Raw genomic sequence first — 27789 nt, forward strand, 5'->3', positions numbered from 1 at the left:
CCACTTTGGCTTCTGTTCTCCAAAGCAGAAAAGAAAATTGTTCAGAGAACTCTTACAATTTTTGCCTAAGGGAAATCATCTTGACAGGATAACATCCCAGATGCTAGAGCTCAAGGGAGACATTTCCCAAAGGGGTGTGTGTGTGTGTGTGTGTGTGTGTGTGTGTGTGTGTGTGTGTGTGTGTGTGTGTGTGTGTGTGTGTGTGTGTGTGTGTGTGTGTGTGTGTGTGTGTGTGTGTGTGTGTGTGTGTGTGTGTGTGTGTGAAAGAGAGAGAGAGAGAAGATTGTCACTCAGGAACGCGGCAGAACCTACTGTCCTATATATAAAACAGGTACTGTACTTAAATTTAGCCTTCCTTACAGAAAAGGTCATGAATATGCATTCTGGCTAAGAACATCATTTCTTTTCGCAGCCTCATGTGCGATGCCGTGGGCTAAGCAAATCAACATAGTTAATTTTAGCCTGGAGTTTTCAGGGTTTATTTTAGAAAAGGTCAGGGTACTAACCTATAGCTTGTCATGTGGAAGAAGAAAGCACAGAAAGGGGTAGAATGCCAAGTCATCACAACCCCTTCCCAGGACTGAAAGGTGGTACGGCTGGCGGTGGAGGTTCGGTTCCATTTGCGATGAATGATATTATAGCCACCGTGGATTTGATCAGCATGGTGCCGTGAAAGTTACCTGTCCCCCTCTGGGATTGTGGGGGAGCTGCCTTCCTCTGAACTAGACGGTGGAGTGGGTATCTATGCACCCTACACGTGCAGATTCTGTGCCAAAGGAGATAGAGTAAAAGCTTCACGCAGACTAGGAGATGAGGCCTGGGGAGCTGGTGGGAGGGTGTGGCTTCCTCCTTCCCCCCAGTAAGGCCAGGACTGGGGAAACCGGAGCCCTTCCAAGGGCCTGAGGCTGCATCTTCTCTCTGTGGGGCCTGGGGTCTAGGGGTGGTGGACAGGGTGCCGGCTGGGGTGGCAGAAAGGGACCCCCATCTCAGGGCCACTTAGAAACCCAACCCAGGGGAAACAGGCCCTTGGACTCATCCAGAGTGGACACATTCTGTGTTAGAAATGCTCGGTGATCTCATCACAGAGTAACTGAGCACTTGCAGGAGAGTGGTTGTGGCTGAATTTGTCTTTTTGTTGTTAATGTTGGTCGTGGGGCTTGAACTCTGGGCCTGGACGCTGTCCCTCAGCTCTTCAGCTCAGGGCAAGCACTCTACTACTTGAGCCACAACGCCACATCTGGTTTTCTGTAGTTTATTGGAGGTAAGAGTCTCACGGACTTTCCTTGCCCAGGCTGGCTTTGAACCGTGATCCTCAGATCTCAGCCTCCTGAGTCGCTAGGATGACAGGCGTGAGCCACCAGCACTTGGCTGTAAGTTATATTTCTTCCAGTGAAATACTCAAAATACCCCAGAAGTTTGAAAGCAAAGGAGGAGGAGAGAGGCATAAAGAAAAAATAAAAAAGGAAAAGGACAGCGAAAATAAAGGAATGAAGTAAGTGTATGAGAAACAGACGACTCAGAGCAAGTAGGAGAGAGAGAAAATGGGCAACTGTGAAATTAGAAGTCAGGGAGGGGGAGACAAGGAAGGGGAGAAAGAGGATGTCAAATAGAAGCCCCAGAATTCTCCCGTTCCATCCTGAGGATGCTCCTACCGGATGGAGAAACTCGAAATCTCTTGGTGGATTTTTAGCTTTAATGGACTTCTCCTGCTGTGATTATCTTGTCATCTGAATGTGAAGTGAAGGAAGACTTTGGTAAAACACGACTCCTCCATGCTCAGCTGGTACTTGAGAATCAGCGAGCCGAAGAGAAACAGGCTGTGTTAAAATGACTAAATACACCAGAGCCCTCCATATGCCTCCTCCGAAGACTGCCACCGTCGCTTTGAATATATGTAATTTTGTCATTTTGGCTGACTAATTTTGATTCTGTGTAATCTCTCATATTGTTGTAGGAAAACATAGATTTAAGAAACAACAGATTTTTAAAGTCTTGTCAGAGAATTCTACATCTGTGAAGTATTCTACGTTCAAAGGATTCTGGAATTGATTAAAACACTTTTTTTTTTCCTCCTAAAAATCCCTCCCCCATCCCCCATTGGAGAGGGCAGGGATAAGAGTCTCACAGACTTTCCTGCCCAGGCAGGCTTTGAACCACAATCCTCAGATCTCAGCATTCTGAGTGGCTAGCATTATAGCCACTAGAATCTGGTTAAAAAGACTATTTTCATAAATTGATTATTCAGAAGCTTTCAGAGGTACCTTATTTATTTGTTAATTTATTTGTTTGTTTGCTTATTTATGCCAGTACCGGGGTTTGAACTCTGGGCCTGGGCATTGTCCCTCAGCTCTTCAGCTCAAGGTGAGTGCTCTACCACTTGAGCCACAGCACCACTTCTGGTTTTCTGGTGGTTCTCTGGAGATAAGAGTCTCACATACTTTCCTGCCCTGGGTTGGCTTTGAACCGTGATCCTCAGATCTCAGCCTTCTAGCTAGGATGACAGGTGTGAACCACCAGCACCCTATTACTGAATCTTCACAGCTAGAGTATTCTTATCTAGAAATCTGGAGGTCCCGAGGTTTAAATATCTTGCCCAGATATATTTTTTGGGGGGGGAGTCAGTCATGGGGCTTGAACTCTGGGGCTGGGCGCTGTCCCTCATCTCTTCAGCTCAAGGCTAGGGCTCTACCACTTGAGCCACAGTGCCGCTTCCGGTTTTGTGAGTGGTTTATTGGAGATGAGTCTCACAGACTTTCCAGCCCAAGCTGGCTTTGAACCATGATCCTCAGATCTCAGCCTCCTGAGTAGCTAGGATGACAGGCGTGAGCCTTTGCCCAGATTTTTATATACAAGGTAATAAAGGTACTCAACTCCTAATCCTCAGACCCCAGATTCCAGGCTTTTCCTCGCTAGATGGAAATCAGCATCTACAATAAATTGAAAACTAGTGCTTTGTATTATAGTTCAGAATAACTTTATGAGCAAAGTCTAAAATGCCTGCTGTTTTACTGTAGCATAAGATCATTATGTAATTTCCTCCCCTCCCCATCCAAAGGTTTTCTCTATTTCTGGCCCCTATTAGCAAATTACAGTTTATATTGCTATGCTTCATGGTGATCCATTCTTGGGCTCGCTTTTGGAAGAGTGCTGTAAGCACACTGAGTCTATTTTAGTTACTAATAACCTTGCATCAAGTAGCTTGAGTTATTGACATCCGTTTAAGTGGGTATTCTTTAAAACAAAACAAAACAGAAACAACAAAGATGTGTGTGTAGGTGTAAATAGGACCCAGAGAAAATGAACTCATTTTCAGAAGCCTTCTTAGCCTGTGAGAAGAGAACTGTGATGTTTTCCCAAGCTTGTCAAAATGTCAGGATGACATAATGTCGTATCTTTTAGATCTTTGGTCTCACTACTCACATTTTCTTTTATTAACAAAGAACAACAAACTTGTAGAAGAATATTCCTGTAATCTTCTTACTGCCTCTGCTAACACCTTTGTGTTTTTGTGTTATCTGGCCCTTCTACCGTGCATCTTGTCGGATTCTGTTCCTGTTTCAGATGAAGAGAGTTTACATTAAAAGTAGATGATCTGGAAGTGGTGCTGTGGCTCAAGTGGTAGAGCGCTCGCCTTGAGCTGAAGAGCTGAGGGACAGCGCCCAGGCCCAGAGTTCAAGCCCCATGACCAACAACAACAAAAAAGTAGATGATGATTTCTTCTTGTTTCATGGTTTTGGTGGCCTGCCTTCCAGAGATAGTCACGCACCCAAGCGTCCTTTTCCCTCACTAGTTTTGCTGAGTGTTTATATCTGGCGGCAAGCTGAGGTCCAGCTGTGTCGTGTGGAAACTTTGTCGGTATGATCAGAATGGAACACACATCTGTGGGCGAAGCACGGGGGGAGTAATGACTATGGCTCCTCATTCCTCATTCCAGAGATACCCGAAGACACGCTGACAGCTGAGGAGTATTATGCCGATGGGTTTGATTCCTGTTCTGAAGAGAGTGAAGAGCAGGAAGAAGAAATCGTGTTCCCAGGACCAGAGCTGGAGATCAACGATGAGAGCCCCTCGTCTGGTTATAGAACCAATCACCAGGTATCTCCCTCTCGGGCACCCCTGACCCCAAGCGGTGGAGCTGTCCAACGTTCTGACTGTACTCTCCACTAGAAAGCCCTATAGACACCTTACAGTTAAGTGGAGGGTGAGCGTTCCAGAGGTTTTGTAATGGGTTCCATGTGATAAGTCTCGATTTCCAAGGGGACAGGGGCAGGGGCAGGTAGGGCCTCAAGAAATTCTGAGAGGGCTGGGAAGGTGGCTTAGTGGTAGAGTGCCTGCCTAAGCGCGCATGAAGCCCTGGGTTCGATTCCTCAGTACCACATACACGGGGGGGGGGGGGGGGGGGAGCCAGAAGTGGCGCTCTGGTCCAAGTGGTAGAGACCTAGCCTTGAGCAAAAAGAAGCTCAGGTACAGTGCTCAGGACCTGAGTTCAAGCCCCAGGACTGATTAAAAAAAGAAAGAAAGTAAAAGAAATTCTAAGAATCTGATCTAGACTCCGTTGATGAAGGAAGAGCTAATATCCACAGTATTAACTGGGGGACAGAGGATGCTTTACGTTGCATCTCTGCTCACGGAAGACCCGTACGACCATTGGTTTAAGCAGTCTTTAGCGGGGAGACTGCTAAGTGGATCTCAGAGCCTTACCAATTGAATGCCAATATCACTGTATAAAGACTCACTCCGTTCTGGAGACGAGACCCCGAGAGCTTGGGCTGAGAGGATGTTTCCTCTATACATGCCTTTGTGATGGATCTCTTGACTTAGCCAGGCCAGGCCTGAGGTGGGTGAGAGGGAAGGAGAGCCCTGACCTGCGCTTGCTCTGCTGGAGACGCCAGCAAGAGGTTGGTAAGGGTGAAGACGACTTGGAAATGTCCATGCATGTACCCCGCTTTCTTTGGAGGCGATAAACCTGGTAACTCTCGTCATCCTGGACTTCCATGAGGTACAAAAGCTTTTTATTAACTGGGAACCATTCAGCTACTGAGCAGCATCTCTGGCCCTCACCCATCCCTCCCAAGCATTTGTTTTTTGGTAGTACTAGTTTTTATTTTTGGTCGGTCGTGGGGCTTGAACTCTGGGCCTGGGTGCTGTCCCTCGGCTCTTCAGCTCAAAGAGAGCGCTCTACCCCTTGAGCCACAGCGCCACTTCCAGCTTTTTTTCCACTTATGTGGTGCTGAGGAATTGAACCCAGGACCTCATGCATGCAAGGCAAGCGCTCTGTCACTGAGCCACCTTCCCAGCCCCAGTACTATGGTTTGAATCCAAGATCTCTTGCTTACTACACACGTGCTTTACCATGGAGCCATGCCTCTAGCCCTTTTTTGCACTGGTTATTTTTTCATGTAGAATCTCACTTCCTACCCAGGCATGAGTTCTACCTGGTGATAGCCTGGAACCATGATCCTCTTATTCTCAACCTCCCAAGACATGAGCCACCAATGCTTAATTTCAAGCAACCTTGTGTCGGGGGAGTGTGTGGGGGGGGGGGTGGGGGGGAATCATGGGGCTTGAACTCTGGGCCTGGGCGCTGTCCCTTAACTCTTCAGCTCAAGGTGAGCACTCTACCACTTGAGCCACAACACCACTTCCAGTTTGCTAGTGGGTTATTGGAGATAAGAGTCTCACAGACTTTCCTGCCCGGGCTGTCTTTGAACCACGATCCTCAGATCTCAGCCTCCTGAGTAGCTAGGATGACAGGCATGAACGAGCCCCCGGCACCTGGCTTTAACCAACCATTTTTAATAGACTAAGCAACCCAACATAATATTTAAATAAAACCAAGGAGAAATGTTTCCTAAGTACTACGTAAGAGGAGGAAGAGACAGGAAGAAGAGAACCAGTAAGGTTATAGGTATAGGGCAAAGCAAAGAAAGAGAGAATGAGAAAAGGAAAGAGAGAAAGAATGCAAGAATTTAAAAGCCATGAGGATAGCAATAATTAAATTATTGGCAAAAATACAAGATGAATGAGAGCTAAGGCTCAGAATACCAATATAAAAACTTTCCTTATACCATTTTCCCATTTCCCCTCAGGGGACTCAGGGAGAAAAACAACACCTCTTTCCACAAATTAAAAATGTAATTTCCATTTGGTTCTGAGCCACCGATAGAAACAATGGAACAAAATATTATTATAAGATTACAGAAACTGCATTCTGTACGTATGGTTGCAAAAACATATGGTATACAAAAGGCAAACTCAATTTCTGCTCAGAACGTCAAGGGGTAAAACCTTATTTACTACCATTATACTTTAAAATGTTTCTAAATAGAAGAAGGCCAACTTAGCCTTAGGAGTAGCATACCTTACATACTCCACCCAGGGGGGTGGCTTTGGCATACGTGCTAGAATACAGTAATGGAAATCAGATTACCTGTATACGAGTCACCTTTGTCATTTCCAGATTGTGTGACCTGGTATAAATGCCTCTGTTTTCTAATCTCTTAAACAGGAGGATATGGGCACAGAGAGGTTTTAAGATTAAATGAAGTGACCGATATGAAGCATTTAGGATAATTTCTAGCACCTAAAATTTCTTATGTATTTCATTTATTTATTGTCTGTCAGTTGTTGGGGCTTGAACTCTGGGCCTGGGCTCTGTCCCTCAGCTCTTCAGCTCATGGCGAGCGCTCTACCACTTGAGCCACAGCACCATTTCTGGTTTTCTGGTGGTTCATTGGAGATCAGAGTCCCACAGACTTTGCTGCCCATAATCCTCAGATCTCAGCCTCCTGAGTAGCTGGGACGACAGGCGTGAGCCACCAAAACCCGGCTTCCTTATTTCTTATTTTTTTTTTAAAAGCCACTTACTAATAACTTTGCTGTCATTATGAAATTATTCAGCTGTCTTGGAGCTTTTTTATGAGACTGCCAAAAACTCTTTTCATGTCAATGTGAGATTTTTTTTTTCTTTATAATTGCAGACCTGAGGTCTGATGACAGATGTAAAGATTGGGATGTTGCTGTCTGTGCTGTGTATGTCAGCTGATGAATGGCCAGAGGTGATTGGTTATCAATGATGCTTAGGGGCAAGAAGCTTGGGCCTCTCGCATCCACCGTGGCATTTTTCTCTCACACAATCCTGTCGAGCAGCCCTTGTTATTCCTGTTTCCCAGACCGATAGGTGTCAATTCGTTCTCAGTGCTGAGATCCCAGTTACTGTTCAGCTAGCCGGTTGGGTGAAACCTGCCCTCTTAACTGCTTCTTCCCTCTCCCTGGTCTTGCCCTTGAATCCCAACAAGCATGCCAGGGTCTGCTCAGGTGGCCACCCCAACCCATAGCTCGTGTATGAGTGTGAATGCTCCAGATGTGCCTGTCCACGTGGGGCAGAGCTGGTTAAGCTCAGGTGAGGCCTACGGTTCTCCCAAAGGCCCCACCACCACCATCACCAGGTTCTACGGGCTACCACCAGGGTTCTATGTTACTGCAATCACCGGGTGTCATCGGGTCCTGATCATGGGTACAAGTAGCAGCTCACGTTCCAGAACCTTCCTTTGATGCTCAGGGCTTTCTGTTCCGGGGTCAGCTCAGCTCTCTGGGGAACAGACGACAAGGCAGAATTAGACATGATAGGCAGTGCCTGTGAGTGGGGAGAGCTCCAGCCATGCTGACACCTTTGAGGGGAAGGAGGGAGGGAGAGACAGACAGGGGAGGGGAGGAAGGGGGGGGGGGAAAGGGAAGGGGAAGGGAGTGTTCTTTCCCTGGGGGGTATCCAATCGATCAGAACTGGACTTCAGTCCAGGCTCTCACCCAGTGTCTGAATCCCAAATATCCCTTCGCAAACCAAAACAAGCAAACACACAAGAAAATACATCCCCCTATTTTGTTTCTCGATGACAGAGAGATGTTCAGTTGTTTTTGTGTGTTTTGTTTTGTTTTGTTTTGTCAGTCATGGGGCCTGAACTCTGGGCCTGGGCACTGTCCCTCAGCTCTTCAGCTCAAGGCAAAGCGCTCTACCACTTGAACCACAGCACTACTTCTGGTTTTCTTCGTGGTTTATTGGAGATAAGAGTCTCACAGACTTTTCCTGCCTGGGCTGGCTTTGAACCGCTGATCCTCAGATCTCAGCCTCCTGAGTTGCTAGGAAAATAGGCATTAGCCACCAGCGCCCGGCTGATTCTGGATCTTTACTTAGGAAGTTTTGTCCCATACCAAGTTTTGCCCCCATCCCTTTCTATAATATTTTCAAAGTATCTGGTCTTATATTAAGGTCTTTGATCCATTCACTGGTGCAGGGTGATAGAAGGATCTAGCTTCAGTTTTCTACACTTGTATAGCCAATTCTGCCAAGATTTTTTTTAATGAGCCCTTATTAAAAAATAATTCTGCTTGTTAGGTACCAATGGCTCACGACTGTCATCCTAGCTACTCAGGAGGCTGAGATCTGAGGATCTTGGTTTGAAGCCAGCCTGGGCTTCTCAGTCCCTGAGAGACTCTTCTCTCCAATGAACCAGTAGTGGCGCTGTGGCTCAAGTGGTAGAGGGCTAGCCTTGTGCAAAAAAGCTCAAGGACAGCACCCAGGCCCTGAGTTCAAGCCCCAGGACCAGCACAAGAGAATAGTAGTAGTAGTAGTAGTAGTAGTAGTAATTTTGCAACCAGAATTCCATATTGGCTGCATGTAGCACAAAGAAGTTTCCATGTCTTTAAAAACTCCCCTACCAAATAGAACAAATGTCACTCTGCTGTTTTGACAGGACAGTGACGTCGAAGCTCTGGTCAGGTGTTTGGAAAAAGCCTTGGATTGCACCTCGCTAGGTGAGTACATTTTGGTCAGATTCCAAATTGCCACGATGACTTCCTTCGTCCCGGTTGGAACGCTCAAGAAGCGGGAAGCTGGGAAGAGACCTCAGAGACATTGTACTCTGCTCTCTCCAACACCCCAGTTTTACAGATGACGAAACGGAAGCCCTAAAGGTCCAGTTTCTGGCTCAAGGAATAATGGCATTATTATTATTGATGATGATGTTGTTGTTACAAGTGGCTTTCACTTATAAAGATGACGTAATTGAAGTGCAGCGGTCCCTGGTGCTTCTGCATAAGAAGGGACTTGTCTCTCTTGTGGACGAGGAATCTCCCACCCACCTTGTCCTGAGGCAGCCGATGATACTCAGCCATGCTGAACGGACCATCACTCTGACGGTCAGGCAGGTATTGAAGGAGATTTGCCCTGAAGAACAAAGCCCAGTTTCTCCTAACATTGTCAGTCTCGATAAATGGGATTGGCGTGCATCAAGGGTCAAGGATAAAACCCTGTTACTCAGCTGCCGCCGCCACTGCCACCACCTCCTCCTCCTCCTCTTCCTCCTCCTCCTCCTCTTCCTCCTCCTCCTCCTCCTCCTCCTCCTCCTCTTCCTCCTCCTCCTCCTCCTCCTCCTCCTCCTCTTCCTCCTCCTCCTCCTCCTCCTCCTCCTCCTCTTCCTCCTCCTCCTCCTCTTCTTCCCCCTCCTCCTCCCCTCCTCCTCCTCCTCCTCCTCCTCCTCCTCCTCCTCCTCTTCTTCCTCCCCCTCCTTCTCCTCCTCCTCCTCCTCTTCCTCCTCCTCTTCCTCCCCCTCCTCCTCTTCCCCTCCTCCTCTTCCTCCTCTTCCTCTTCCTCCTCTTCCTCCTTCTCCTCCTCCTCCTCCCCCTCCTCCTCCCCTCCTCCTCCTCCTCCTCCTCCTCCTCCCCTCCTCCTCCTCCTCCTCCTCCTCCTCCTCCTCTTCCTCCTCCTCCTCCTCCTCCTCCTCCTCCTCCTCCTCTTCCTCGTCCTCCTCCTCCTCCTCCTCTTCCTCCTCCTCCTCCTCCTCCTCCTCCTCCTCCTCCTCCTCCTCCCCTCCTCCTCCCCTCCTCCTCCTACTCCTCCTCCTCCTCCTTCTCCTCCCCTCCTCCTCCTCCTCCTCTTCCTCCTCCTCCTTTTCCTCCTCTTCCTCCTCCTCCTCCTCCTCTTCCTCCTCCTCCTCTTCCTCCTCCTCCTCCTCCTCCTCCTCCTCCTTCTCCTCCCCTCCTCCTCCTCCTCCTCTTCCTCCTCCTCCTCCTCCTCCTCTTCCTCCTCCTCCTCTTCCTCCTCCTCCTCCTCCTCCTCCTCCTCCTTCTCCTCCCCTCCTCCTCCTCCTCCTCTTCCTCCTCCTCCTTTTCCTCCTCTTCCTCCTCCTCCTCTTCCTCCTCCTCCTCCTCCTCTTCCTCCTCCTCCTCTTCCTCCTCCTCCTCCTCCTCCTCCTCTTCCTCCTCCTCCTCCTTCTCTTCCTCCTCCTCCTCCTCCTCTTCCTCCTCCTCCTCCTCCTCCTCCTCCTCCTCCTCCTCCTCCTCTTCCTCCTAATAGCCTAACTGTGATAACTTCTCTTGCTAGAGTATACAGTTGCACACAGAATTCTTAAAGTTCCTAAGATGGATGGAAAAGGCTGAGATTTTCCCTTTTTCTTCCCCATTTGATCATGAGTTTTTATTTCAGGAATTTAAGTCCTGTGAACAAAATCTGTCTGTTCAAAGGAATTTGGAGTTTTTGTGTCAGAAAACACGTACCATGTACACCATTTTATCTGGAGCTCTGCACCCTTTATAGTCCCTTCCTTCCTTCCTTCCTTCCTTCCTTCCTTCCTTCCTTCCTTCCTTCCTTCCTTCCTTCCTTCTTTCCCTTCTTTCTCTCTCTTCCCTTCTTTCTCTTTCTTCCTTCCCTTCATCCCTTCTTTCTTTCTCTCTTTCTCTCTTTCTTTTCTTTCTTTCTTTCTCTCTTTCCTTTCTTTCTTTCTTTTTTTTTTTTGGGGTCCGGTCGTGGGGCCTGAACTCTGGGCCTGGGCGCTGTCCCTCAGCTCTTCAGCTCAAGGCCAGCGCTCTACCACTTGAACCACAGCTTTTTTCTTTTTGCTTATGTGGTACTGAGGAATCGAACCCAGGGCCTCATGCATGCAAGGCCAGCGCTCTACCACTGAGCCATCTTCCCAGCTTTTCCTTCCTTCCTTCCTTCCTTCCTTCCTTCCTTCCTTCCTTCCTTCCTTCCTTCCTTTCTTTCTTTCTTTCTTTCTTTCTTTCTTTGTTGGTCATTCATGGGGCCTGAACTCTGGGTCTGGGCGCTGTCCCTCAGCTCTTCAACTCAAGGCTAGTGCTCTACCACTTGAGCCACAGTGCCACTTCTGGCTTTTTCTACTTATGTGGTGCTGAGGAATGAAACCCAAGGCCTCATGCATGCAAGGCAAGCACTCTACCACGGAGCCACCTTCCCAGCCCCTGCTGGGATTATAGGCGTATACTACCACACCTGGCTCCTTGTTTGTTTCTTAGGTACAAGAAGCAAGACTAAGCCAATGGCCCACACTTGTAATCCTAGCTACTCAAGAGGCTCAGATCTGAGGATCGCAGTTCAAAGCCAGCCCGGGCAGGAAAGACCTTGAGAGACTCCTATCTCCAATAAACCACCAGAAACCCAGAAGTGGTGCTGTAGTTCAAGCACTCGCCTTGAGCTTAAGAGCTGATAGCGCCCAGGCCCAGAGTTCAAGTCCCACGACCAACAAAAAAAAAAAAAAAAAAAGGTGGGAGGGAAGGGACAGAATTAGGTGGGCAAGAAAGAGGGCCCCCCAAAAGCCTTGTGGCTCCCTGCTCCCATCCCCCAGCTACAAAATAAGGCTAAGGGGAGCCTTTATCCAAAAAGAAATGTACTTTTTACTCGACTTACATAACTGAAAGCCCTCTGTACATCACCTTTATAATAACAATACTTTAAAAAAAAAAAAAAAACTTGGGATCACACACATTCTCTCTCTCTCTCTCTCACACACACACACACAGATGCAAACATACTTACAGACAACTTGTGAATACCAAAGTGTTAATGAATGGTTTTCTCTGAGTGGCTAACCCTTGTCTTAGATAACTTAGAATGACTTACGTAGCCGGGCATTGGTGGCTCACACCTGTCATCTTAGCTACACAGGAGGCTGAGATCTGAAGATCGCGGTTCAAAGCCATCCCGGGCAGGAAAGTCCATGAGACTCTTATCTCTAATAAACCACCAGAAAACCAGAAGTGGCGCTGTGGCTCAAGTGGTAGAGCACTCGCCTTGAGCTGAAGAGCTGAGGGACAGAGCCCAGGCCCTGAGTTCAATCCCAATGACCAACAATAAAAGAAAAGAAAAGAATAACTTACGTGATTCTTTTCCACTACAACAGAGGGAAGAATAGATCTACTTAAGTATTTTAGTCTAGAAACCAGCCCAACCTAACGGTGCAGATCAGCGGATTTTGTTTTTAAAGCTCAGATTCGGCACCTTGACAGACCAGAAACGACTGAGATTCCCCAGGCGCGGAGACCTCCGTCTCCACAGGGGAAAAGACGGAATGGCAGAACATCTGTCTGCCTAACCTGCACCCACCCTTCATCGCCATCTGTCGGTTCAAAGCCAGACACTTCCTCTTTTCTTCGTCTTGACAAATGCTATTCTTAGAGGCCTCTTCTGGCCTAATCAAAAGGAAATGAAGAAAAAAAAAAAGCTCCAATCCTCCAATCCCCCCCCATCCCCCCAACGATTTTTTGGTTATAATCTTTTAGACAAGTCAGTTGACTCTGTGTAGTGGGAAATAGTCACGTAGGGAAAACAGACCGCTTATCATTTCCTGATCTTCCACTGTTTACTCTGATGATAGAGGAGTTGGCTCTTCTGATAGCCCAGGCCCTTGGTGCTTCTTGCGGCTGAGGGGGTGCTCACCCTAGAGGTGATGGAGGTGGGTATGAGCTTGGGCCTTCGCCCACAAGGGGTCACGTTGGTAACAGCCACAGCTACCTTCCTCACTGAGGCATTAGGACGGCAGATGGCTCGGTTGGGGGTCACTCACCCACAATTCTAGTCCTAGCCCAGCTCCCTTTCCCTTCTAGCTTGGTGATCTTAAGGCAAGTCACACAGCCTCTCTGGGCCTCCGTTTCCCCATCTGTCAAAGGGAGGCATTCTCTGGTGACCTCCAGCTCCCAAATCACATTGTCCAGCCTCGAGGCTAGGGTCAGTAAACCAAGGCCTGCTTTGGAAAGGAAGTGCTCCTGGCACCTGGCCACTTGCCCTTACCTGGCGCCTGGGACTGTTTTCAGGCTGTCATTTTGGAGCTGAGCAATTTCCCCCAGAGCCTGAATGGCGAGCATAGTCTGAAATATTGACTCTCCTTCAATCCTTGATGATTCGGAGTGAATCTTCCATCATGACCTATTCCAAGGAGTAGGAGGAGAAACATGGCCACTGGGACTCGTTGTTTTGTTTTTTAGTTAGTTAGTTTGTTTGGTGATCATTTTGTGCCTGTCTTCCCAGCACCTGCTGCTTCTGGAAGGCCTTGAGAAAATGAGAGGCTTGAACTCTGGGCCTGGGCGCTGTCCCTCAGCTCTTCAGCTCAAGCCTAGTGCTCTACCACTTGAGCCACAGCACCTCTTCCAGTTTTCTGGTGGTTCATGGGAGATGAGAGTCTCACAGACTTTCCTGCCTGGACTGGTTTTGAGCCGTGATCCTCAGATCTCAGCCTCCTGAGTAGCTAGGATGACAGCCACCGGTGCCGGGCTATAATGTCGAGCAGCTAGCAGCTTTAAAGGGTAATTTCAGAAGGCACTTTTGGAAGAAATAAGAGAAGACGCTTTTCCCTACCCCACCCCCTCTCTCCTGCTGCTGCTGCTGCTAAAATGTCAGAATCATCAAGCTGTCACTCCTAGGGGAAGAACAGCTCTGCTGGTGAAAGATCACAGAAGTGACAATATTATCATTACAAGCTGAGCTTCGCCTTCTTGAGAAGCACAACTTGGAGTTGCTTAATGCCTGTCTACTCCAGGCTGCCTTCCTCTCATTGTCAACACATCTCCATGGGGCACCGTCAAGTGTTAGCCTTCAGTATTTCACAGGCGGGAAAGAGACTGCCGTTATGTCATAATGCTTGTGACGTGTGTCCTTGCACCCCGCTATTTGCTGCTGAGTATTTGCTTATTTCGATTGCTCGTTGCTTTGATGGGTAGGCATGCTATCTTGCCCGCACCAGTGGCTCACGCCTGTCATTCTAGCTCCTCAGGAAGCTGAGATCTGAGGATCGCAGTTCAAAGCCAACCCAGGCAGAAAAGTCTCCCTAAGACTCTTCTTATCTCCAGTGAACTACTCAAAAAGTGGCGCTGTGGCTCAAGTGGGAGAGTGCTAGCCTTGAGCTGAAGAGCTGAGGGGCAGCGCCCAGGCCCAGAGTTCAAGAACACGACCTATCAAGGGAAAAAAAAGACTTCTCTTATTCCAGACCGGGTTGTCTTGTCGTAATTGCTGTCTTTTCTTTGACACAAAACACCCACTGTTCACGTTAGAAGGTGGGAAAGAAGGGCCAGTGGGAAATACTGAAAATGGATTTATTTATTTATTTACTCTTGAGCACCAAAGCTTCGCCAACCATGTTGCTTGAAGTGACATTTTCCCTGAGCTCTGCCCTTGGGCTCCAGGCTTAGCCTCTTCCCTCACCATGCTGAGAGCCCTAGGACTGGGTGATCAGCTTAAAATAACTTGCAGCTCGCCCAGAAATTGCTTTGACCTTTATTTGCATAAACCTCTAGGATTTGTCGCTTCCCCGGGGAAGAGTTGGAAAGCAGCACTTCCCTTCTGCTCTTGTCACAAGTGGGTTTCGAGCTCCACGTGGATTGCTTGGCAAGGCGAGATGGTGTCTTCAGGAACCTCTCAGCTTCTAGGCAAGATGATTGAAGAAAAGCTACTGACCCGCCCGGCATCGGTAGTGGCTCACACCTGTCATGCTAGCTACTCAGGAGGCTGAGATCCGAGGATGGCAGTTCAAAGCCAGCCCAGGCAGGAAAGTCTGTGAGCCTCTGATCTCCAGTGAACCACCAGAAAACAGGAAGTGTCTCAAAGAATAGCAGGAGTGCTACATCTACAAAAGCTCAGGCACCTAGGAGGCTGAGATCTGAGGATCGAGGTACAAAGCCAGCCCAGGCAGGAACGTCTGTGAGCCGCTGATCTCCAGTGAACCACCAGAAAACCGGAAGTGTCTCAAAGAATAGTAGGAGTGCTACACCTACAAAAGCTCAGGGATTGCTGGGTCATAGAGGAGCTCTATGTGAAGTCTTTTGAGGAACCTCCATACTGCTTTCCAAAGTGGTTGAACAAGTTTACACTCCCACCAACAAGGCAGTAAGGTTCCCTTCTGTCCACATCCCCTCCAGCATCTGTTGTTATTAGAGTTCTTGATTTTTGCCATTCTAACTGGGGTGAGGTGGTATCTCAATGTTGTTTTGATTTGCATTTCTTTTATGGCTAGAGAGGTTGAGCATTTCTTCATGTGTCTATTGGCCATCCTTCTTTCTTCTTCAGAGAAGTTTCAGTTGTCATGTCGAAAATGAACTTTACAACGTTGGGGCGGGGGGAGAGGATTGGGTGGGGGGCGGGGGGAGGCTGGGAAGGGATGGGAAGGGTAAACAAAGGAGGAGGCTGCAATGCTTGATAAGAAATGTACTCATTAGCTTGCCCATGTCATTGTAACCCCTCTGTACAGTATATTCACAATAAAAAATAAAAATTAAAAAAAAAGAATGAAATAATAAAAAAAAAAGCTCAGGGATAGCACCTAGGCTTTTGAGTTTAAACCCCAGGATCAGCACCAAGAAAAAGAGAGAGACAGAGGGCATGTTCCAAGAGACAGACATGTTCCAAGGAGAAATGAGCAAGGATTCCACTGCACTGATCTCTTCTCTGGCGGCTACAATTCGCAGTTTTGCAGATAGGGCGACAGGCACTTGCTGGCCGTTTGTGGAAATGCACACTTAGGATGTGTGCAACAGGAATGGCCCCAGCTCCTAATGAAATAAGAGTTTTTCCATTTCCAAAAGGAAATGTACTCATTACCCAACTCACAAAGCAATAATAACCTCTCTGCACATCACCCTGACAGAAACAATTTTTGTTGTTGTTGTCGGTCATGGGGCTTGAACTCTGGGCCTGGGCGCTGTCCCTCAGCTCTTCAGCTCAAGGCGAGTACTTCACTGCTTGAGCCACTGCGCCACTTCTGGCTTTTTCTGCTTATGTGGTGCTGAGGAATCAAACCCAGGGCATCATGCATGCAAGCCAAGCACTCTACCACTGAGCCACCTTCCCAGCCCTCACAGAAACAATTTTATAAAGTTAGAATAAAGGAGAGGGCGGGGAGCTGGGAATGCGGCTTAGTGGTAGAGTGCTTGCCTAGCATGCATGAAGCCCTGGGTTCGATTCCTTAGTACCACATAAGCAGAAAAAGGCAGAAGTGGCGCTGTGGCTCAAGTGGTAGAGCGCTAACTTTGAGCCAAAGAAACAGTTCAAGGAAGGAAGGAAAGAAGGCCATCTTTCACTTGAAGGGCTATCTCTTTCCCTTCAGATCCAGCGAGTTTGTATAATGGCCTCCAGGGTCTCCCAGGAGAAAATGTTACTCTCAACAGATTTCCCAAGACCTCAACTTGTAGGAATAACTCTTACCCTTCTGAGTACCCCTTTTTGGCTTTCTACTTCATTCTGCTGGAAGTCAGGGCTCCTGTCACCTCTTTTTTGGCGGGGGGAGGGTCCGGTCATGGGGACTGAACTCTGGGCCTGGGCGCTGTCCCTCAGCTCTTCAGCTCAAGGCTAGCGCTCTACCACTAGAGCCACAGCGCCACTTCCAGCTTTTTTCTTTTTGCTTATGTGGTGCTGAGGAATCAAACCCAGGGCCTCAGGCATGCCAGACAAGCGTTCTACCACTGAGCCACCTTCCCAGCCCTCCTGTCACCTCTTGATCAGCATTACAAAACGAGCAAAGAGTCAGATATGAAATTAAGACACAGGGGAAGCTAAGCTTATGAGCAGAGATTCTCAGCCATGGAAACAAGTATCCACAGCTGCGGAAGTCTTCCCCAAGAACGCTTGCTAAAGGCAGAGATATTTCAGAGTTTCCTAACAAGCTAAGCTCATCTTTTCAGTGGGACCAGCTTGGTCTCGACGTGAACCGAACTGTACATAATCTAATCTTATCAGGCGGAGTCAGTATCCTTAATGTGTGAGTTCTAAATTGAATTTATCTCTAAGGGCGGATGAGCGTCTGTTCTGTGGTTGTCCTTGAAAGTCACCCTAAGCTGCGTCACTCAAGGCTGTGCCTTGCTTTTCAGACACAAGGACCACCACCAGTACGGAGGCAGAAGACTGGTCCCCGGGACCCAGAGAACTCAACAGAGCAATGGCCAGAGCCAGGATGCAGCACATAAGGGAGTGAGTAGCCCTGGATTGACTGTCCCAGCATGGTGTAGCGAGCAAGCCACTCACCCCACGCTGCCTTACAACATACCCCAGGCTGCCAGGCGCCGGTGGCTCACGCCTGTCAATCCTAGCTACTCAGGAAGCTGAGAGCTGAGGATCACAGTTCAATGCCAGGCCGGGCAAGAAAAGTCCCTGAGACCCTTATCTCCCAATGAAACCATCAGAAAACCAGGAAGTGGCGCTGTGGCTCAAGTGGTAGAGCGGTCGCCTTGAGCTGAAGAGCTCAGGGACAGCGCCCAGGCCCAGAGTTCAAGCCCCATGGTCGACAAAAATAAATAGATAAATAAAAGGCTAGCTGACCCAACAAAATGCCCACCGTTGCTCAAAACTGCACTCGTAACCCAACAGCCACCGTCATTCTATAAACATATGAAACATTCATTTCATATTCCTTCCATGTATCACAAAAATTACTTTTTTCTTCTTGTTTTCTTTTCTTTCCTTTTTTATTTATTTGATATTTTTTGGTCAGTGCTGGGGCTTGAACTCTGGGCCTGGGCGCTGTCCCTGAGCTCTTCAGATCAAAGCAAGCACTCTCCCACTTGAGCCACAGCGCCACTCCCAGTTTTCTGAGTGGTTCATTAGAGATAAGAGTCTCACGGACTTACCTGCCTGGGCTGGCTTTGAACTGTGATCCTCAGATCTCAGCCTCCTGAGTAGCTAGGATGAAAGGCGTAAGCCACGGGCGCCTGGCTCTTAACCCAGTTTTAACCAGACTTCTCTCTAAAATGGAGCCTTGACATTTTCTACAGCACGGGGGTGTGTGTTACACAAAGCATCAGGCTTTGCACACTGGCCAGCACAGTGGGAGGGGGTGGGGAATATACCAGGAAAGCAAGCCTCCCACCCCAGAACCCGAGCTGACACCAGTCCAGACCTCCTGCCTCTCCCGCGTGCCATACTTTTGTACGGTGAGCTCAGGGAATCACTGCTGAGCCATCCACTGTTGGGAGCTTAATAAGAAGGACCAATAAAGGGCATGGGCTTCTGGGTCTCAGGTTAGCCCTCCTGGGTCAAGGTCTTCGCATGATTGAAAGAGAAAGGAGGCCTTAGAGAGCAGGGGAAGGCAGCTCTCCCAAGCTGAGCCAATTACCGGGTTTGACCTCTGTGTGGCTTTATGGAACTGGCTGGTGACTTCTGCAGTTCTGATATTGTTGACTACAGCCGTCACCACCGCACTCTGCCCAGCTGTTGTGTGTGACCTTGGAAAGACCTTGCAAACAGTCTGCATGACAGCTCGGACACACACACACACACACGCGCCCGCACGCAAGCACCTGTAGCGACAAGAAAGCAATAGAACTTCCAGTCGCTTTTGCAAACAGCACCATCGGGCTTCCAATAAAGAAGATGAAAACCTCAGCTGAAACCGGATCCCTGAAATGGACCCTTCCACTCCACCCCGAGATTTGGGGACACGAAAATAACAGCTTCTGAAGTTCCAAAATAGTAATAAACCACAGGCAAGTGAAACAGACCTCACAGTGAAAGACTACAAGGGAAGAGGGGGAAAAAATGTGTGTGTGAGAGAGAGACTATAAAACCAAATCCAGAAGTTTGATTACAGTGTGAAGAAACAGTACCACCATACGCTGCTGAGGGGAATGCAGAATGGAACTTGGAAAAGCTCGGCCAAAATGATTATGTTCCTCCCTCCTCAGGCCAGGCCATCTTCCTTCTAGAGATCTGTATCTCAAAAGGAACGGGGCTATGAAACAAGCCAACAAAACAAGGCAGGGTGTACAAGGTTGCTCATCTTAGCTAAGGATTGCAAGTCCTCATACGTCCATCCCCTGGGGACAGGAGAAGGTAGAGGCTGTAGAAACGTAAGAAGCACATTGCCACACTTGCAGGAGAGAAGGGGTGTGTACTACGTTGCCAGATTCTTTTCTTTTCTTCTTTGTTGGTGGTGGGGCCTTGAACTCTGGGCCTGGGCGCTGTCCCTCAGCTCTTCAGCTCAAGACAAGCGCTCCACCACTTGAGCCACAGCGCCACTTCTGGTTTTCTGGTGGTTCACTGGAGATGAGAGTCTCCTGGACTTTGCTGCTCCAGCTGGCTTTGAACCACGATCCTCAGATCTCAGCCTCCTGAGAAGCTAGGTGACAAGGCGTGACCCACCAGCACCTGGCTCTTATAGAACATCTTTTCATAGGTTCAACCTATGACAAAATATTGTAAGAAAACTAGCTTCTATCCTTGATCCCTTGCTTTCATCTCTTGCTTTTATTATTTAAAACTTCATTGCCCAGGCTGGGAAGGTGGCTCATTGGTAGAGTACTTGCCTCGCGTGCTTGAGGCCCTGGGTTCCATCCCTCAGCACCACATAAGCAGAAAAAGCCAGAAGTGGCGCTGTAGCTCAAGTGGTAGAGCACTCGCCTTGAGCTGAAGAGCTGAGGGACAGCGCCCAGGCCCAGAGTTCAAGCCCTATGACCAACAACAACAAAAAATCTCAGTGAGCGGCCTGTTTTCTTTCCTCACATCAGGTAAAGAGGCCATTCTGTGGTTGTTCTAAACCATGGCCAAATTTCCTGGAAGAGTGAAGAACCATCATGCCTCTCTGATTTTTTCAATCAAAGTAGAACTTTGAAATGAAAATGAAAGCATGAATCAAGCAGGAAAACAACCTAATTGCTAATTACCATATTTGAAATGATCCCTAACTAAGAGCGAAATACAAAGCCAGTACAAAGCCCATCGGAACTTTCTGGCACGTGCCATTTATTTGTATCTATCTGCCGCCCCTAAAAGCGTTGTGCTGTGTCCACGTGGGCCCATTCTCAAATGAACACCTCCCTCCCCCATAAAAATGGGGCGAGCTGTGGTTTGTGGGCACCCTTGGGACCAAAGTGAATGCAAGCAATTTCCATGAGGCTAAGGACATGGTCAGTAACAGCATCAAGTATTAGATGGACCAAGGACATTTGAAAGGACTCTGATGGGCAGAACTCATCGCCAGATTCCTCAAAGTGAAGCACAGTAAATATGACCCAATTCCACGGTGAGTTGGTCCCCCTGGAAGTAGCCGTGGTCTAAACAGTGATACTCTCAGCCTTCTCCACCCATCAGCCACGTTGGATGGCTTCTGCGCATGCACATCCTGCTGTCTTCTAAACTGGCATCATCTTCAAGCTAGCTCTGTCCCTCACGGTCTTCTCCCATTGGATAAAATAAGGTAGAAAGGAAGGAAGGAAGGAAGGAGGGAGGAAAGACAGGATGGAGAGAAAGCACAGAACAGGAGGAAGGAAGGAAAAGAAAAAGAAGAGGTCCACGTGTCGATGGCTCACGCCTGTCATCCTAGCTATTCAGGAGGCTGAGATCTGAGGATCAAGGTTCAAAGCCAGCCCGGGCAGGAAAGTCCATGAAACTCTTATCTCCAATGAACCACTCAGAAAACCAGAAGTGGTGCTGTGGTTCAAGTGGTAGAGTACTCGCCTTGAGCTGAAGAGCTGAGGGACAGCGCCCAGGCCCAGAGTTCAAGTCCCGTGACCCACAAAAAAAATAAAAGTAGAGAAGACGTGCATGTGTTCATGTAGTGAGATCTCTGGATTATACTGTCAACTAAGAAAAAAAAAGATGCAGAGCAGTAAGCCTGCTGTGACCCTATCTTTAATGTTGTTTACAGTGTGTACATATGTATTTATATGTACATAAGGATACAGTCAACTATAGTTAATAGTTGACGATATTTACATCCACTAACATATTTTACAGCCCTTGAGAACACTGTTTTCATGGAATGACTTGGGATAGTCTTGTGATATAATATTAACTTTAAAATAGGCTATTAATGTCACAGCCTTTTTCAACCCACCTTTCTCGAACATTCTCCAGTGTTATTCAGTGCCCCCCAAACTCATTAATTTCTCTATAATGGAATATCCTTCTAGATTGTTTTCAGCTTTTCTAACCCATATATAATGTTGACATAAGCATTACTTTTTTTAACCTAATGCTACTTCCAATTTCCAGGTTCTTTCCTAAGATAAATGTCTTGTAATTACGAGGTCACAGGATGTGACCTTTATTATAATTACTGACTCACAGGACGGACCCTTGGTACTTAGGGTCACAAAGATGGACAATCCATAAAGATTGGTAATGTAATGCTGCAAGTTTTGCTGATGCTGTTGGCTTTTAAAATCACCATGGAGTCAGCCAACTGACTTTTAAAATAGGAAATGAAGCAATCGCGAACGCCTCCTGTTGGTAACTTACGCCAAGTAATGAAGAACATTATAGCCGGGCACTGGTGGCTCACGCCTGTCATCCTAGGAGCATGAGATCTGAGGATCGTGTTTCAAAGCCATCCCAGGCAGGAAAGTCCATGAAACTCTTCTCTCCAATGAACCACTCAGAAAACCGGAAGTGGCGCTGTGGCTCAAGTGGTAGAGTGCTTGCCTTGAGTTGAAGAGCTGAGGGACAGAGGCCAGGCCCAGAGTTCAAGCCCCACGACCGACACACACACACACACACAGAACATTACAGCTTTATTACTCAGCCTTGTGACCCAGGGCTGGTCCTTGCAATGTCGTGTAATGCGAAGACGTGGCCAAAGTCTTCCTGGAACAAAACTCTGGTCTGACTGAACACAGGAAGCTCCCATTCCCTTTCCTGGCCTTGTTTCCCCCTTTCTTCTCTTTCCATCTGTAAACGAGCTCTCCACAGACCCACGCAAGGTCACAGACTTCGCTTTCCCAGGGGAAAGATGATATCATCCACTCTGTTCCCCCCTTTTGCGACCCACCACATTCTGTACCCCCCCCAAAAGCCCACACCTCAGAGGAGACCCAAGGCCCTCAAACCCAGCAGCTTCACCACCCCCTCCATCCCCGGCACCCCCACCCAGCAGATGCCAAGCCCGGCTCCGGCTCCACCTGTCCTCTTCCGTCCAGAACAGGTGTCAGCTTCCACGATCGCTCTACAAATTCATTTCCGTCCTTTACCGCCTTTCATCCGAGGATGCTGGTTCTCCCTCTCCCAACCCTCCTCTCTCTGGAATGCCTGTCCAGTTCCTGGAAAGCATCTGTCCTGAGCAGAGAAAGAGGTCCAATCAAGGCTTTCCTGTGAAAGTGGCTGAGGAAAATGATGGAAATTGGATATATATAATTTTAAATTTCCAGTGAAATGCGAGGAATCTGCTTTTCCAGTAGATGTCCCTCTTCTTAATGAGAGCCCAGTATGTGTCGGGGGGTGGGGGTGTCGATGGGTGGAATTGACTGTACTCCCCAAAAGTGGGAAGGGCCGCCTCTGGCGTGGGTGGTCTAGTGAGACCTGTGGCCTTCCTCATGGACAGGCAGGTGGCGACGTGTGGAACTCAGCGACAGCTTGCCAGCCAGAAGAGAATCAGTCACAGGACAATAATAATACGCACACCAACCAAGATGATAACAGACGAGGAAGGTAGAACCCAGGAATTAACATGCAGCAAGTGCAGTGGATGAGGCAGGGAGACGCAGGCCGAGAGGTCCAGGGGATGGACGTTACTCAGTGGAGCCGGCTGAAGTGTAACAGTCACGGCTTGCTTATCATTCTCGTCATTGGCACAGCCACCGTGGAGGGGGTAACACAGAAGAAGCAACGGCAGAGGTGGCAGCAGTAGTAGCGGGGCCTCGGGACCCAGGAAAGCCAGCAAGCTGTTTGTACAAAAGCAGTTTGGGGGGGGTGATTGGAGGCCATGAGACCTGAGGCCCAGAAAGCAACAGCCAGAACAAGCCAGAGCCCCCAAATCATCCCCACACTCCGTTAATTGAAACAGCGTAGAGGAGAAACGGCCCTCCCTCCCTTCCTCCCCTTCCCCATCACAATACAACAGCCAGGTTCCCCCCTAAATAGAATTTTCTATTTTGTGAATTTCCCTCCCCCCAAATATTCAAATGTGTATCCTTGCATAAATATGACAGCCTTTCCCAAGTCCTAAGAATACATTTACACCACAGTTTTGCGACTACAGACCACCTGTCACTTTCCTGCTGCCCCCCAAAGGATTGTGTTTATGATGTCTTCCCCCCCCCCCCCCTCGCCCCGACCCATCGTTTATTTTAGAAAGTGATTCCAGATGTGCTCACGTGTGAAAATGTTTGTCTATATCTGATTACGGATTTATAACAGTTTCGGGGTAGGGATTGAGGCTTGCATCTCACAATGTGGTGTTTGCTGCTGTTCTATTCTTATTTCATTTATTTATTCATTTTTGTCGTTTGTGGGGCTTGAACTCTGGGCCTGGGTGCTGTCCCTCAGCTCTTCAGCTCAAGGCTAGCACTCTACTACTTGAGCCACAGCGCCACTTCCGGCTTTTTCTGCTTATGTGGTGCTAAGGAATCGAACCCAGGACCTCATGCATACAAGGCAAGCACTCTACCACTGAGCACCTTCCCAGCCCTTCCTTTTTTTTTTTTTTTAAAAGTTAGCGTGTCCCCTCGTTGAGAGGATTGGACTCTTCCGTGCTTAGTAAGTACAACTGAATACATTCTGCGGTTCTCCCTAGGATCCTATTTTTTATTTATTTATTTTTGTCCTAAATCCTAGTGCAGCAGTTTTATTTGTAGCACCAATGGTTTAGACACAACTCCTCTTGCCGTTTCTTGCCACACGTAACGCGTCCTAAGCTTTCCTACCTTTCCTGACAGCTCAGCCACCCAGAAGCTGGGAGCGGAAGTGTTTGAAGAGGTCTACAGTTACCTGAAGACAGCAAGGCATCTAAATGCCAATGACACCGAGGTCCAGGAGCGTCTGGAAAGCTGGGTGTCCCGCGCCAGTGACTGTTTTGAAGTGGATCAGCTCCTCTACTTGGAGGAGCAGTTACGGACTATGGTGACCAGAGAACCATCTCGAAGAGACGGTCAGGACTCGAAGGCCATCAAGGAGACAAGTCTTCTCTGTGAAAAACCGTGACACACCAACTGGCGTTGTGACCGGAAATGGAGGCATTCCTGGAGCTACCATCTTGGTGCTCGCCAGAAGTGGACGTCTTGGGCTTGGAGGCCTGGTACAGGTGGTAGAGCACCAGCCAATGAGCAAAAGTGTCAGATACCAAGTTCAAGCCCCAGTCTCAGACAAAAAAACAAACAAAAAAGAAAGAAGTGATTTTTTTGTTGTTGGTCGTGGTGGTCGTGGGGGCTGAACTCTGGGCCTGGGCACTGTCCCTCAGCTCTTCAGCTCCAGGCGAGCGCTCTACCACCTGAGCCACAGCGCCACTTCCCAATCATGGGACAGGCTTAGCCTGTCAGTCTGCTTTTATTCCTTTCCACAACTGACAAGCAGGATGTACGTAAACATCAAGACCTGGATTGTCCATCCCAAAAGCGATTCTTTTCTGTGATTTATTCCCTAAACTCATCCATGGACCTTTTTTTTGGCCAATTGTGGGGCTTGAACTCACAGACTAGGCGCTGTCCCTGTGTATTTGTGCCCAAGGCTAGTACTTTACCACTTGGAACCACAGCTCCACTTCCAGTTTGCTAGTAGTTAATTGGGTAAGAGTCTCACAGACTTTTCTACCTGGGCTGGATTTGAACTGTGAACTTCAGTTCTCAGCCTCCTGAGTAGCTAGGATGACAGGCGTGAGCTAGCAGTGCATGGCTTGAAGACTTGTATTTATGATAAATAGATGCATCGTGATACACGTTGGGACACAATAAATCACCTATTTTTCTCCTGTACAGAAGTATTTTATTAAATGTAACGCTGCTTTTTTTTTTGGGGGGGGGGTCCCGGTCGTGGGGCCTGAACTCTGGGCCTGGGCGCTGTCCCTCAGATCTTCAGCCCAAGGCTAGCGCTCTACCACTTGAACCACAGTGCCACTTCCAGCTTTTTTTTTTTTGCTTATGTGGTGCTGAGGAATCGAACCCAGGGCCTCAGGCATGCAAGACAAGTGCTCTACCACTGAGCTACCTTCCCAGCCCCTGTAACGCTGCTTCTAATGAGAATTTGTGCTTAGAGGAAAAGGCTGCATGCCTGAACAAGGAAGCGATCTCAGCCCAGGAAGAGTCCCCTAGAGGAGCCCCCTAAACAGATTAGATAAAGGGGGGACTAGAATAGGACCCAAGGTAACCCGGTGCTGGTGGCTCACGCCTGTCATCCTAGCTACTCAGGAGGCTGAGATCTGAGGATCTCGGTTCAAAGCCAGCCCAAGCAGGAAAGTCCACGAGACTCTTTATCTCCAATGAACCACCAGAAAACCGGAAGTGGCGCTGTGGCTCAAGTAGTAGAGTGCTCACCTTGAGCTGAAGAGCTCAGGCTCAGAGTTCAAGCCCCATGACCGACCAAAAAGAATAGGACCCAAGTTAGCAAGTGTCTAAATCTCACTGATGGATTTTCACACCATTAGCAAAAACAAGCCTGGTGTGCACTGCTGGGTCTAAAGAGAAAAATTTTTTCTTTCCTCTTTTCACCCACTGACCGGCATGCCTAGAGCACAATGCCTTTCATTTTAGAGGTATTCCTAAAACAAATACAAGCTGAAAAATCTCTCCATCCAGGGACAAGAAGAAAGCTGAGGAGATGGCATGCTAGGCTTATCTGTCCCGTGGTTCATTGGGGGAGGGAGTAGAAAGCAAAATCTAACAGGACTTGAAGAAGAAAAAACATCATTACAATTGGGAAAATTCTTCCTCCTTCAGCCAGGAGAGTCCCCATTTTGGGATACTTCAGAGTTGGAATTGGTCATTCATCCGATTGCAAGGCGACAGAGAAAGCCAGCAGCGGAGTTAGGGGGAGTAGGAAGTTGGTAAGGAGCCATCACTGATGGAATCAAGAGCTCTTACTCTCCCCCTTGCTACTTTGGAAACATACACATCTATATTTCACAAATGCCAGTGGCTCTCTCTGCTTTCTGTGTGTGCAAAGGAAATGCCACCAGCTATTTTGGGTGATGCTGAGATCAAGCACACAAAAGGAGAGTGATGGAGGTTAATTATTTAGTGTCCGCCGGGCTGAGGCAGGAGCAAAAAGAAAGCCCTAGGTCTGCTCGGAAGGAGTCCGGCTTTCACAGTGCGCTCAGGAGAAAGGAGTCTGAAAAATTAAGCTGTCAATCAAGGAGGGAAACACGCAGATTCTTTTAAGATGGTAAGATCCCACCGAGTGTGTCAGAAGGGAACGGGCCAGGCCAGCAAGTTAATGAAGGAACAGAAAAGAGGCAAAGGGGCCGGTGTGGTGTGTGTGTGTGTGTGTGTGTGTGTGTGTGTGTGTGTGTGTGTGTGTGAAAGAGAGTGTAGAATAACAGGTGTGAGCCACCAGCACCTGTTTCCCTGTTGTTGTTTTTGTTGGTGGTGGTGGTGGGGCTTGAACTCTGGGTCCGGGCGCTGTCCCTCAGCTCTTCAGCTCAAAGCGAGCGCTCTACCCCTTGAGCCACAGCGCCACTTCTGGTTCTCTGGTGGTTCACTGGAGATAAGAGTCTCACGGACTTTCCCGCCTTGGCTGGCTTTGATCTACCATCCTCAGATCTCAGTGTCCTGAGTAGCTAGGATGACACGTGTGAGCCACCAGCACCTGGCTTCCCTGTTGTTGTTTTATATATGTTTGTATTTCTTAATCTGTCCAGTGAATGAAGCAGACTACGGTCTGGCCCCTGAGAGAAAACGTCTGGCTTTTAAGGGGAGTGGTCAGGATCTTTGATCTGGGGTACATGTTCCAAGACAGATGCCAGCCTTGGTTCTTATCACCCAGTGTACTGGTACTACATCTGAGTCACAAATCTCTTGTGTGACAGAGATTTGATTCCTTGCTGTGGTCAGAGAGAGAGAAAAGTTAGGGAGGAGATTGCTGGCTTGGTTGAGAGTTTTTGTTTTTGTTTTCGTCAGTCGTGGGGCTTGAACTCTGGGCCTGGGCGCTGTCCCTCAGCTCTTCAGCTAAGGCTAATGCTCTACCACTTGGGCCACGGTGCCACTTCCGGTTTTCTGAGTGATTCATGGGAGATAAGAGTCTCATGGACTTTCCTGCTTAGCCTGGCTTTGAACCACGATCCTCAGATCTGAGCCTCCTCAGTAGCTAGGAAGACAGGCGTGAGCCACCAGTGCCCGGCTCAAGAGATTTTTTTTCATCTTGAGTTTCCCAATATAGGAGAAAGAGGGAAAGGAAATAATGTCACTTTGAGTCCTTGTATAAAGGACAACCAAAAAGTTACACTACTGCCAACACAAATGTACCCAAAGAGATAAAAACACTTCTAGACACTGGACTAGAAATCCACTACCAAAAAATGGCTTTGAAAAGACAAATTAGTGGCTTTCCAGGCCTGATTTGCCTTCTGCCCCAGTGTGGCAGCCATTTTACATCTTGTTAACCTGCCTCAAGAACCTCAAAGTCCTTAGCACCGACTTGAGGATTCTCAGCTCTTCCCTGGGCTCTTAATGGAGGGTCAAAGTTGGTGCATGTATGGCCATGCCACAATAAAAATCCTCCTGTAAGCCAGGCGCCAGTGGCTCCTGCCTGTCATCCTAGCTACTCAGGAGGCTGAGATCTGAGGATCACGGTTCAAAGCCAGCCTGGGCAAGGAAAGTCCA

General features: G+C 48.3%; 1 protein-coding gene across 1 annotated transcript; it reads left to right on the forward strand.

The window, feature by feature from the left end:
- Nucleotides 1–517: 517 nt before the first annotated feature.
- Nucleotides 518–24243, forward strand: LOC122095674 (serine/threonine-protein kinase Nek11-like). The gene is made up of 5 exons (XM_042666021.1): nt 518–587; nt 3935–4095; nt 8751–8811; nt 17143–17242; nt 23917–24243. Exons 1-5 carry the CDS (start codon nt 551–553, stop codon nt 24179–24181), a joined length of 624 nt encoding a protein of 207 aa, XP_042521955.1. The 5' UTR covers nt 518–550; the 3' UTR covers nt 24182–24243.
- The last annotated feature ends 3546 nt before the right edge of the window (nt 24244–27789 follow it).

This window comes from Dipodomys spectabilis, unplaced genomic scaffold (assembly GCF_019054845.1).
Source record: "Dipodomys spectabilis isolate Male_0828 unplaced genomic scaffold, ASM1905484v1 ptg000360l, whole genome shotgun sequence".
Classification (NCBI taxonomy): domain Eukaryota; kingdom Metazoa; phylum Chordata; class Mammalia; order Rodentia; family Heteromyidae; genus Dipodomys; species Dipodomys spectabilis.

Excerpts from the sequence above, each read along its gene's own strand:
- LOC122095674 (XM_042666021.1), top strand. The coding sequence starts at position 551 with ATGCCAAGTCATCACAACCCCTTCCCAGGACTGAAAG. Across the intron at positions 4,096-8,750 it reads GTTATAGAACCAATCACCAG|GACAGTGACGTCGAAGCTCT; the intron begins GTATCTCCCTCT and ends CTGTTTTGACAG. Across the intron at positions 17,243-23,916 it reads AGGATGCAGCACATAAGGGA|CTCAGCCACCCAGAAGCTGG; the intron begins GTGAGTAGCCCT and ends CTTTCCTGACAG.